The 13784-nt window shown below is 37.8% G+C and overlaps 1 protein-coding gene across 2 annotated transcripts in view; it reads right to left on the bottom strand.

The window, feature by feature from the left end:
- ZNF407 (zinc finger protein 407) overlaps positions 1 to 13784 on the bottom strand; it is a 333798-nt gene that overhangs the window by 122685 nt on the left and 197329 nt on the right. For both annotated transcript variants that reach the window (XM_063397531.1, XM_063397534.1), the window contains exons 6-7: positions 11718 to 11801; positions 3371 to 3491 (exon numbers count right to left, since the gene is read on the bottom strand). In XM_063397531.1, coding sequence (XP_063253601.1) covers positions 3371 to 3491; positions 11718 to 11801 — 205 coding nt within the window. The remainder of the gene's footprint in view (positions 1 to 3370; positions 3492 to 11717; positions 11802 to 13784) is intronic.

Genomic DNA, 13784 nt, shown 5'->3' with positions numbered 1-13784 from the left:
GGATGTAATATACTCCTGTATCAAAAAGCAGACATTAATTTCTTTGCCATCAAAATACAAAAGATTTAGACGAAAAAAAATATTAAGTGGTCACAGTACAAAAAATAGAGGTGGAAGGGAACATTTTTCCCAAGAATACTGAAGTACAACTATAAGCCTATGCCTGCTATAGAGAATTTATAATTTGTCAGCTAAAAATGCTAAGTTAGTTTACTACTCCCTTCAGAAAACCACATCCTTTCATGTCTTTTTCTAGTTGAGAAAAGAATGTCTCATGCTGTGTGTTATATAGAGAATAAATTGCCTTTTCTGTTCCATGCAGCCCAAATCACCCTTTTCCCCATAGTATCTTACAGCTGATTTCACATCAGTTTGTAAAGTTTATAACAGTTCCTAAATTCAAATTAGTTTCTTCTAATAGCCCTTCTTCTGTACTTCTAGCCAGAGTTATCTAGCCTTTCACTCACTAGACTGGCAAGAATTTTTGCATGATGATTATTCACAATTTCAGGCTGAGGAATTGAAAAGCTTAAAGTCAAAGATCTCCAAGAATACTCTGAGCACCAATGAGCTGAATGGGAATAGTTAAAATATCTTGTACTTAGCCACTGTTTTAATTTAAGTGTCTCAAACTACTTTATAGAACAGACATCAGTTGTCAATGAAAGGAAACTTTATATTAGCACTAACAATACTTTCCTCCCTACCCCAACACAAAAAGAGGAACGTTCAACCTCACTGAAAGTACAAGGCTCATTAAAGAGTCTGCAGTTGCCAAGCAACACTAAACAGCAACACATGAAATAGTCTGGATGAACTTACAGTGCAAGGGCCGAGCTCACAGCATCACAATGAGACCTCAACCACTACACATGGGGGTGAATTTTATCACTAGATCAGCAGATTTTAAAATCTTCATGTTAACATTTTCTGTAGGTGACACTTGCAAGACTACATACCATCTGCTGAACTGGTGCAAACAATATTATTTACAGGGTTGCTAATAACTATCCTTTAAAAGAGAAATACTAGGTGACTTGACAAGGAAGCACCATGTGATTCCCTTAAAATTGTAGTTTAAAATGAAGAGAGATGGACAGGGAACAAAACATATACTTGCCAACAAGGCTGGCTAATATCCCAGGACTGTGGAAACTGGCAGGCACAAGCAGGACTGCTGAGCTAATAAATACAGCAGCCCCTCTATGGGTTCCACTGCAGCTACACAGAGTGCCTGACTGCCTCTATGAGCTTGCAGCAGCAGCATAGCTCTGGTTCCTGCATCCCTACCAGATGTTTTTCAGCTGAGCTTGGAACACATTTCCTGCAGAATCAAAGCTTCATCAGCTGCTATCTGTAGAGAACAGTCTCCAAAGGTTAGATCAAAATTGGCCTGTGAAGGATGGAAACTAACATTCTATTGTCACAAAACATTTATTTTTCAATAATATAAAAGCAGAGCATGCCCAAATATTTCTTGTTAATCCCGATAAAATAGTTTATACTTGCATCTTCTCTAATAATCTCCAGTACAATAAAATACTCATAAAAAACTTGTTATTTCTTGGAATTTATATCCAATACCGAAAACTCTTTATCCAAAGTAAAATGATCTCCTGTCTTTCACTCAAGAGAGCACTGGGTTATGCATTTTGTCTCCTGAGTGAGGGAAGTGCATCCATTTATTCACTGGGTGTGTGTGACAAACCCCAAACTGATTCACATCTACAACGCTCGCAGTCTCTTGGGTCTTCAAGCCAAGGAGCTCAAATCCACTGTAACCCACCTCTCATTACCTAGCTCTGTAATAAATCCACTCCTGCCAATCGGGATGATTCAGTAAAAGTGGATGACCGCAAGATGAAGTGTCCTCAAACACGCGGCATTAAAGACAGCACTTCTTTTACCTTCAGTGCAGCACATCATGTCACACTAATGCTTACATGCTCTCACTTCACCCAACACAGACCTTTTAACTCAACTGCTTTGACAAATGAAAACCACCTTTAATTCTCAGATAACTTACTGAAGCTGACAAAACTACTTCTACTTATAAAGAAAAATATAAAGAAAGCAGGAGCACTCTTAAGGTAGCAGCATGGAAACATTGCACTCTCCCTAAAGGTTATCAAATTCAGTTCTCTGCAGTTCTAGAGTATGATTTAATGGGTGCTCAGTACAGAAGAGTTCACAGAACATTTGCCCCACACAAACAAAACAATGCAACAAGCAGTTTTGTACAGGAAATGTGTGACCACTGCAGAGGCTTTCTGTCTAAGAGCTTCCTGTAAAGTAGGCTATAAATAGCATGAAAACAGGTATTATTAGAGCAGATAGGCTTCATTATATAGTCTTGATTTAGGAAACTACAATAAAACTTCAATGAACATACAGTTGTATGTTCAGCATGAGAAGAAAATAAGAAATGCTGTAGTGGTATAATAAAATGTTTAACTCTCCCCTCTTCTGTGCAGGCATCACAACACATCTAATCATATGCCATATAACAAATATAATGCTGATTTTTAAAAACTTTTTGAACACCAACTCTTGCAAATTGCCCATGAAATACTCTATGGATTCCTTTATAGTACACATAGGCTAGCCACCTCCCTGCAAGGTATTAAAAGTATTCAAGAATGCGTAAGAAGTGTATTTAAGACTAAAGATTCACTTAAGAAGCAATGAGATCATTTAATGAGTAGTCCATAATGAACCAAAGACACAGATGATAAGCACCAAAAGTAATCTTTACTGTTCAATCATGTGATTCTTCTAAATCTAATCTACTGCCCTAACATGGGGATAGGTTTTAGTGGTGTAACAAGGGAGGCTTTGCCAACCAACCCTATGGCCAACTCTCATCCAAACACCCTGGCTGAGAAGGAAAACCGGAGCAGAGCAACAAAACTCTGGAGAACTGTAACTAGCTTGCGTTGGTTCCAGTTCTAATAAGTGTCTAGTGAGTATTTAGGCTAGAAAGCCTTTTAGAGAACTCTTCCTTTCTTGGTGAAATGGTTGCAACTCAACCAAGGAAAATTTCAAAACCGCAACTGATTTGAAAAGGTAATGCAGATAAGCAGCCTCACCACAGAGAATTCCAGCAGATACTGGAGCAGCTGTGAAACAAACACTCAACATTAGCACTGTAGTGGTACCACTAAAAGGTTTCCCATCATTTGTTTTTCTTTATAAAGCAATACCTAAATACTGAAGACTAAGTTTTTAAATTTAGCTCCTAATTTAATATGTAATTACCGCTGCCCTGATGGTGTTTTAATGGCCATGTATTTTTATTGGTGACTTCAAATGAACCTCATCTGATCACCTTAACCCTTCTCACATCATGCTTTAGTTAATGACTCATTACCTGTAGTCACACCAGGGACATCTGTAAGGCTTTTCTCCAGTATGGACACGCTTATGTCGTGTCAGATGCGACTGCGTTGTGGAAGCAAAGTTACACTCATCACATTTGAATGGTTTCTCTCCTAGAAGGTGACAAGAGAAGATTATCAGTTTTCATCTACAGAAAACAAAGATGAGTCCAAATTTCTGGTATATCCCTTGAGACAGCTTTTAGCCCAGGTATATATAGCAAACCAAACACAATATAGATTTCCAAATACAATGCATTAATTGCAAAATATAACAGAAACACCTTAGTATCCAACTGACTTCCCATGTGGAATTACACAGCAGCAAAAAGGAGGAGAAAGAACAGCACTGAAATAGAGTAACCTTGTTACTGGGTCTTATTCCATGAAAATACTGTAACCACATGACAGGCATTCCTCTCACACTATACCTCTTCTTCAAGCTGGGTCAAGAACAGCCCCAAAAGCAACACTGGGGGAGGCAGAAGGTGAAAAATCACCCTGGTGCTTGTATTCAGCACCTGCTCAGAAAGGAACATCTCCATGTGAAAAGTGTCTTTATTTTCATCTCCAACCTAAATTTTTAATGTTATCCTTTCAATTACATAAATAAACTGGGATTGAGAATATGAACCAGAACTCTGTGTTCCATTCCCCCTACCTTGCCTGCCCTTGTGAATATTTTCTGAACAGTAGGCCAATTATCAGTAGAAGGTCTTGAAAGGTTAATGAAAATAAAACAAACAAACAAAAACTAACTACCAAACCTGGTCTAGGACAATATTTTCAGAAGACTAAAATTTAATCTCTGCTGAACATGCACTGCACTGAAAATTTTTAGAGGACTACAAACTGAAGAAAGGTAAAAATCTTTATTGTCTAAGTTGTTATGTGAAAAGAATACTTTTCTTTCCAGTGGAGGAGTCTACTCCTTAAAAGACACTAAGACAAAACCTCATGACCAATACACACATTGTGATGACTAGCTAAGACATCTGCCTCCCATTTTTCCAACTGGTTGCCACAGAAATATTTTGTGGGTTTACAGGCAGATATAGTTACCATTTAGGGAGGAAACAGGCTTCTTTTGTATGGAGAAGACAAAAGTCAGCTCCTAACTTAGGTGATCTTCACTGCAGTGTGCAAGCCTTCAGAAGTATTTATCTAAAAACTACATAAAGAATCAACATCCCTGACTTAAGAAATCTGGATAAAACTTCTAGGGACAGACATGTACCTTGTAGACTGTTCAGAGGTCTCAGACAGGCAGTTTTAAAATTGAACCCTAAGCCTATTAGCAGGTACAATTTGAAGCTTTTCAGACTGACAGAAGACACCACTAGCACAAAACTACCAGTAAGTTCAGCCTTTTGCAATCAGTAGCAAAAGGCCGCTCCCAAATGGCCATGCCTCCAAGACAAATTTTTCAAGCCTCTTATAGCATGAGACACTGAAGATTTTGAAATAGACATTGCCAGAATCCTGAGAACAGAGAGAAATATGCATTTTTCATTCTTGGAGATTGTTGCGGTTTTTCCTCCCAAGGGAAAAAGATACTCAAGGTCCTCAAGGCCTGAAAGGCCCCTAATGTGGGATGGAAAGACAACAGAGCAGCTCCTGAAAGCTCTATAAAGAGTTGGAATAATTGCTTTTAGCAGCTGCGCGAGAGAATACCAGCCAACGTTTTTCATTTATTGTTCCATGGGACAAGGAAAGGTGAAGGGGCAGGACACAAAGCCGAAGCCTCTATGCTGGACAAATTGAGACTGCTGGAAAGTCTGTCTTTCCTGCCCCAAATGGGGTTTTCTTGTCAGACCCTGACACTCTGCTCTGGAGAAGCTGATTGTCCCAGCAGCTTGCATGATAGTGGCTGCTGCTTCAATTAAACTCTCTGGGAGGCCATAGACTCCCTAGCAACGTAACCTGTTCTTGAACTGAAGATTTCCTGTTCTGATTAATTTTATCATCTAGCATTAAAGAAGATAGCAACATTTTCAAGCTGAAGTAGTTAAGCCACAGGTATTTTAGATAACATACATACTTATTTTAACTGCTTTCATTTAAAATGCACTAGAACCTTGCCAACTGCCCCCTTGCAAAAAAAAGGCAGATCTGAACTGAAAGGAGATTTTTAGTTTGCCATTCAGGGGAGAATGGATCAAGTGAAGGTTCGCTGCCAGGGCAGGGCCAGTGCAGCTGACAGCCAAGCGAGGGCCAGTTGAAGCCAGGAGGGCTTGCAAATTCCATGGTGGCTGTAAGAAAAATGATCATCCTTGTCCACTGCTCCAGGAAGTTTCTCCTTAGGAAATCCTTGTGGCTAACTGCTCCTGTCAAGTGGACTATGTGTAAATCTCACCTGACAGAAAATACATCACAGCAGCACCACACAACAAAAGCCAACTAAATGGGGAGAAAAAAAGACAGCCGAGCACAGCCAGTAATTCTTAGCAGCTGTACGTAAGAAACAGTATTTTTATGGAAAATTAACCAGGCTCATTAGTACAGTTGAAAAAAACCTAAAAGACAACTAGGTATTTCTTTGGGTTGGTTGATATTGAAGAGTATATTAACTGCTGGAATACTTTGTTTGATATTTATTAAAGTTTTCCACAGACTTCTGATTTAACAATTTTTTGTCTTCCCTATCTATGGGCCAGGATGCTTCCAATCAGTCTTTGTGTCCCAGTTTTCCTTCTACCCTTCTTGCCTCCAGACATTTCAGGCAATAAACATAATTCTTTTAATACGGGCTGCCATTAAAAATTGCAAGAGGACTCTTGTTCACCCCCAGTTAAGGTTCTAATTCATACAAAATTAAAATTTTTTAAACAACAGTATGTAATAACTTTAAAATAGTGTATCCTTAACCATAAAGACAAAGCCTACATATTTAAAGACCAAGAAAGGTGAAAACATGAAATCACAGCCCCCCCTTACCATTACAGAAGACTTGTTTGTCTCTCACCATCTTTACCTTTACCAAAAACAAGGCCCATGAAAAAAAAGGACAGGTGTCCCAAAATGATTCAATGCTCAACAAGCTCCATGAGGGGACAAAAAAGAAGGACACACATTCCAAGATCAAGGACTCATTTTATGGGCGTTTACTTTGTTTTTAATACAAGCACTTTCAAAAAGCTACATTTCCTGATCACAGGATTACAAATTAAGTGGCTTTGATTTTTTGGCAATACTGCAACCAACTTCCAAAGTGCATCTGTTGTTTAAGTCACCTGACAAGGAAAATCTGAGCTCCAAAAATCAACACATTGGGAAAGAAAAGACAAAAGGGCCAGTTCATAGAGAGCACTAGTATATAAAAGCAGTTATTAAAGCTGCTGCTAACCAGTAACTGAAGTTTTTTTTCTTTTTCTCTTGCTACTAGACAATTCCTCTTAGGTAGGGAAAAAGTTTTAAAAACCCAGGTTTTTGGTGTCTTTGCTCGTCAAAGGTTTACTATAATCAATTCACCAATCTACTGCAAATGTTGATGTAAATAGAAAAGAGAAAACAACAAAGATGCTCTTCAAATTTCATCTCTTCTCTTGCTGAAAAGAGTAATAAGTCTTCTTCCTGTGCTACATTTCCTGCGGTATTCAACATTATAATTTTTTTAAGCTGTGGTGGGGAAGTTGAAGGGAAGAGGCTACATTATACATTAAATTCAATGCCGAGTAATGTAACTACACATTAAAGTCAAAGAGCAGTTCACATGAGAAATAGAAACACAAAGTGAGTCACTCATCTGGATAAAAACACATATATTATTAAATTTTCTTTCTTTATTACGTTGACCTATAAATGTCTTGAGAAGTGCCAGATTGAAATGAAGGAGCAGAAGCAATCATACAAACAGTGCTCTGTATGATATAAGCTACCACCTTCAAAAATGCATGAAAATATTTGAACAAAGACATGATCTCCTTAAGCAGTTCCATAGGTTCATGGTGACTGCCACAGAAGTGCACAGCAACTGTACTTACCCACTAACACTTTACTACTGTGAGGTGCTTCTGTCATCCCTGGGAAGACCCCACCACAACCAACACATGGGAAACAAATGCAGACTGTCAATGTGTAAAAGATGACAATGGGGTTTCTGCAATTTGCAAAATCAATATTAAACCATAACTAATATTAAAAAAGGAACACAGGCTGTGAATGATCAGCAGTGTTGGACTGAGACAGCTACTACAGCACAAAATGGAAGTTTACTAGGAAACGTAGAAGAACGGGCAAACAAAGGAGGTGAGAAGAACAGTAAGAGCAAGAACATAAAGAAAAGGCATTTTAAAATTAGGAATTGTTTCAATGTTTTCATTTCAAGCCAGAAATAATTAATCTTCCTTGTTTTTTCTCGCTTATGCATTTTCCTAGTTGATCATGATTAAGGTAAAATATTCAAATTATCTGAAATTATATGCTTCTTGTATGTGTGTATGTGTGTGTATGTGTTTATTTTTGGTGTCTGATTTAGAGGTTATTTACCCTTTTTTTGTTACAAAATTCAGGTAATCATTTAATTCTTTGTGTAATTCAACTTACTCTAAATCCAGCAAAAATGATCTTCAGGAAGATTTTCTTACTGGAACAAAATACAAACCAAAAGAACTGTCCTCAGGATGCCTCAAAACACAAAATCTTTTCTTCCCAGCCTTGTTGAGACACCAGAACTATGGCATCTATGTTCCTGAAGCACCACAAACTATCCCTTATTTACCACGCAGAGCCAGCTGATACTGCTAGCAGTCCAAGCTTCTTAAGACAGTTTATCACAGCCTAGGCAGTCACAAGTGCCTATTGTAAAGCATTTGGCAGACAGAGATGTAAGTATTCCTTTCAGTGTGATAAAATTCTGGTCAAACTCTGGACCACTCCTTAAGCTGCCATTGCATCAATCCACAAAATAGACATTTAGACCATGGATATTTACATTGTCAGTGAAAGACTTTCACACTACCAGAGACAGATTCTTGCAGAAGAGGACTGGAAGAAGGTGCACTCAGGTCATAAAATAATGTTGGAACATCTTCCCAAGGCAAAATCAGCCAAGGACTTCACTTATTCTCTGTCCAAAGTGTCTGTTTCTCAGAGGATCATGTCATCATTAAGAACATATTCAAAAGACAATAAAAAATATAAACTGGTAAAACACCAGGAATCTCCTGACAGGTCAAATTATTTCTTCCTACTTTAAAGTTGAGAAAGCCTATATCAAGGAAAATGTGTATGCAGATGCATCATGTTTATATTAAGTACCAAAGTTTTTCAAGACTTAAAACTAATGGCTTCTTCTTTCATTTTAACATTGCTGTACTTTTCATTCAGAACCAAAAACAGCTCTTCAAGGGATAATGTGCTATTCACCAGACTGGTTTGTGTAGTTTACTGCAAGAGTGACCAAGGGACAGATTCCACCACCTTTTTTCACACCAAGTTATACTTCATGCCCCCTGTAGTATTTCCAAAGAAAATGCATCTTTCACAAGATAAAGGCATTTCACAGGTACATAGAAAGAATCTCATCTAAAAAGAGAAGAACAGAGTAAGAACTACCAAATAAAGAGTAACAAAAGTCTATTTGCCAGGGCCTACAGCCAGTCTTGTTGTGTGTCAAATCTCTAGCAGCAGGTGAACATTTCTCTGGGACATCTCAGGGCCTTGAGGCTGGGACCAGAGGAGATATGTTAAGTTGGTTAAAACTCCTGAACTACATGTCAGGATTTGTTCATTTGCCCTTGAATTGTGGGCCTCTGACAGGTGATAGAAGTAAATCTTGGATTGGAAGATGTTCTGTGTCAGCCCCCTAGACAGCTGTATTACAGGAGGGAATTATTTAAGCCATTTAGACTATTTTTGATACCTATCCTTTTCAAACCTGACTGTAATTTGCTTTGGCATTCGGCTTTGGGAAAATTGTGCCAACTGGGGACAGAGGAAAAAAAAAAGGTACAAAGAAAGGTACAAGGAGGAGTGCATGCTGCTAATGACTGAGATAAAGTTGAGCACTGATGAAAATACAATGGAACCCACATAAGCGCAACAATGCTAGCAAAGGTGGATTGTGTCATTCTCCTTGAAACAAATAGAAGGTACAGATAATTTTTCTGCTAAAGAATCATCTCTGATTGTTTGTGCCACAGAGGCAGATAAATGCCAAAAAGATAGATCCCTCTGCCTCTGAGATACTGTCCTATATAGTATAAAGTTAATAGCAAAGTAATAACGAGCCTCCAGTCCTGACATAAAATATAAAGTTATGCTTGCTAGATGCAAGCTTCATGATCTATAACCTGTAAATCCCTGTGATCAAAGCACAAGAAGCCTCTACCACACTGGCAAAAGAAGGGCAAAAATGCCTTCAAAAATCTGGACAGCTTTTCACCAGGAATACACCATATTTTCAGCCTAATTTTGCACACAAATAAGGAAATAAAATAGTTTTTCTCTTGGCTGGTGGCCTAATGATACAGAATATATATATTTGATGATAAAGGCTTACATTTCTGAGAAACTAGATCTGCACTCACATAATAGGTACAGACAAGAAGGGTAAATACAAGAATTTGCACTTCTTCTACATCCCATCCTGAAACAACTGCTTACCATTTGTGTGGCTGCACTGACTATGAATCCTAGCCATATGCAAGATCCCGATGTGTCACATGTCAGGGCGATGAAAAACAAATAGTATTTCCTATTCTCTTGATACCAATTATTTAGTTTTGCAAAAAAAAAATAAATTAATTAATCAATTTCTTAACCCACATTTGTTAAACTTGTGCCAACTTGTGAAAATTCTTCAAAGCTCTAAAAAATCAAAAACTTTCATTACAACTGAAGCATACAGCTTCTATTCCAGTAGTTGTAATTACTCACGTTATTATTCCGAGTGTAATAATAAGATAACTTATTATATTTGTTGAATTACTTTTATTGGTCAGTTGAAAAATACAAACTTCCTGCAGTGAATAGGAATTGATTGTGGCAGTGTTCTTTCACAAATTTATGTTATTAGAAAAAAAATTCTAAAAAACCTGTAGGATTACTAATTAGACTTGCAAGTAAATTTTGGCCCTGAATACACATATCTATATTATATCTATCTATCTATCTACCTATCTATCTATCTATATATATAAGCATATATATATTTGTATATATTTGAGCCTATCTGTTTCAAGATATTGCCTGACCAGCACTGAAAATCCCACCTTTGTGAAAGCATCAGAATCTCCTCCAAATATGGTTGCTTAAATAAACTGAAAACAGGGTGGGAAGAATGGCTTCAGGCTCTCAAGAAAGAGAGTAGCTGCTCTCCAGGAAATTACACATTTATATGGTATATGTCCTGAATGAAAATTAGTTTATACAGGGATATAATAAAATCTCCCACTGTGATCCCTTTACAAAATCCATGGAAAACCGATGATGTAACAACTATAGCTTCTCGTTTGTTAGCCATTTCTTTCCACTGTACATTAGACAATGGTCACTTAACTCACATAGCAATTCCTGATGATATTACATTATCCTCATGATAGTCAGTAAAACAAAAAAACCACAGTGGCTTAAACAGCAACACTTCTATGTCTGTTTAAACAAAATCTATTCAAATAATCAAACACTTACAAGGAACTACTAAAAAACACAATTAAGGTAGAATGTATTAATAAATGTTTAATACTTACACTTTTTCTGGTCTTCTGAAACTAAGAACCAATTTAATTTTGTCTGATATTAAAATTTTATAACCATGTGGTAGGAAAGCTTTACTAATTCTGGGAGAGAAATCTTGCTTTATATGCCAGCCATGTGGTAACTCTTAAAGTTGCACCTATTAATTACAAACTATCTTAAAATTACGAAAGGGCAACTGAAACAAGACTAGCTTTCAACTATGCTTCAGTCCAAAAAAATTGATTAATTTATATGTAGTCTCTAATTTTCACCCAGGGACATTCTAGCAGTCTCTTGCAAAATCTTCACAGTAGGTAATCTATTTGGGCCTTGGAAAAAAAAATTAGTCGACTTAGTATTCATTGAATGAGGAAAGCCGATCTTCACAATTCTACTTCCTTCAGAAAAAAACCCCAAAAAACCCAAACCCACCACAAATACCCCCCACTGCCCCCAAAGCAATTATTCAAACTCCCAGCTAACAGATTTGATGCAGACCCTGGGCATACTAATTTCACAAAAACGAGAAAAAGCAAAGCAAACAATGAGCCGATGTCTTATTTGTGCAGTAACGTGCTGTTTGACTCGTGTTACTCCCCAGTGCAGAGGGACTCCCTTGCTGGGGAAAATCCAGCGAAGAGCAAAGACAGCTTTACTGACCTGTGTGCTGCCGCCGATGCTTGGTGAGGGCATGACGTGTCCCGCCGGCAAAGCCACAAAGGTCACAGAGGAACGACTTCTCGCCTGTTGCAACAATAAACAGATGAGGGACTGCGGAGGTCACAGATCATTAAAACATATCTATCAAGGCTTTCAGGGTTACTAATTCCTCCAATCAAATGTTTCCATGTAAATATGTCAAATGGGAATGAAATTACCACTGCGGTTTATTGACTGTGATAAAATCTGAAAAGCACCACTGAACATAATTACATACTTGTCAGACCCATAAAAATTAGCTTTATTATCAATGGAATGGTTTTGTACAACTTCATTTCTGTTAGATGTCTTCCAGATGGGGCTGCTTTATGCACTTGAACAGTTTTTATGCATATCCTGATTTTTTACAATTCCCATACATCTGGCCTTTCTGTGCTGAGTAAAGATTGCCTGGAAAAAAAAAAGTTAATATACTGTATATATGATTCTGCTTAAATAAAATATATTTAATTTACTGACAAATTAAAGGTACTGAGAAATTTTCAACAGACTAGGTCACAGTCATCTTTATTTACCTTCTATTTATTAATAAGTATTAAATTATTTTCTTGAACACAAGAAGAGTGCAGGCAACAATAAAAGCCAAATTATTCAGTACCACTGGCAATTCAGCACTGTTTATGTTTCTGAAGTTTTCATGACATAAAGAAAACAGGTCTGGGGATTACTACTGAAATTGCAGCAGAACTCACATTGCTCGTCTTCAAATGATAATTCTTCATTCCAAACCTCTGGACCAATTTGAGAGATTTTGGCAAGCTCAAAACTCATTAAAAGTGTATAAATGCCCTCTTTCTGGCTTTTTTTTTTTTTTAACAGAAGCTAGGATTTTGCCCTGTTGCCTATAAATACAGTTTATCCTTTCACAGCAATACTTTTACTCAGTATGTACTAACATGCACAGAAATCTCAGTCCATAAAGGCCACAAGGAAGGTCATTATGAATGAGTAACACTAACCTCAGGTATAGTCTCAATAATGTGACATAAGACTGGAATTTTTTCAAGAATCCTATTAGTAATTTGGAGCCAAATTGTCTCCTTTCACAGTAACACAGCAGAGAGGGGGCTGGTGGGGCAATGATGCTGAATTTATTGAAACTAACAGTCTCCTTCCAATTCTTCCCCTTAGGGAAGGAAATTTAGTTCCTACAAAAGACGGCTGAGTTAAGAGGTCCAGTGTCAAATTACCAAGTCCTCCTGTGGAAATAGAAGGATGGAAACCTCTATGCTGTATATTCCCTCATAAGCAGGCACAGGAATACACAGACTTTCTGGAAAGGCACAGTGCCTCAGTTAACTCTGGATACTGTTCACATAAAGCAAGAGACCATCTTGTGAGTGGGAGCTCCCAGGAGAGCCTCGCAGGGACCAGCTGCCCTCTCCCACCACCACCTCGATGAGGTCTCTGAGGAACCCCAGCTCCTCACCCCAGCTGCCCCAGTGACTGAGTCCCTGGGCCCTGTGATACCAGGAGGAAAGCAATTCCAAAGTTTCCAAGGCAGCTTGAATCCTACCACCACAATGGGATGACAAAAGAGCTGATAAACCTCCGCCACGTAGCGAGGCTATGAAATGCAATGGGCACATATTTCACAATTTCACTGTTTCAGAAAAAAGCAAATGGCACATTGCTATTACCCAAATCTGGTCACGTAAAGCAGACTGAAATTATACAAGACTTAGGGTCTTTTTGAAATTTTGGTCTGTTGATGAAAGTATCTCAGAAGAGTAGCTAAGATACGAAGTGATTTCAGTACCTCTTTTGGGAGTCAATTCCAGCAATCTGTTATTATAATTGAATCTAAAAAACCATCAGAAAAATCAGAACAGAAACCCATTCTCACTATCACAGGAAGAATGCATTTGTGCTAAATGATGTAACAAAGTTTGAATTTTACTGTAAAATGCTTGTCAGTAATATTATTGCTGGGGCTATGCATGATTGTTACACAGAGATTTCTGCAAAGTCTCTTCCAGGCTTTTTTTAAAATTACTTTATGGCATT

This window comes from Prinia subflava, chromosome 1 (assembly GCF_021018805.1).
Source record: "Prinia subflava isolate CZ2003 ecotype Zambia chromosome 1, Cam_Psub_1.2, whole genome shotgun sequence".
Taxonomy (NCBI): domain Eukaryota; kingdom Metazoa; phylum Chordata; class Aves; order Passeriformes; family Cisticolidae; genus Prinia; species Prinia subflava.
The sequence above is the reverse complement of the archived record's forward strand: the minus strand, read 5'-3'. Positions and strand labels throughout refer to the sequence as shown.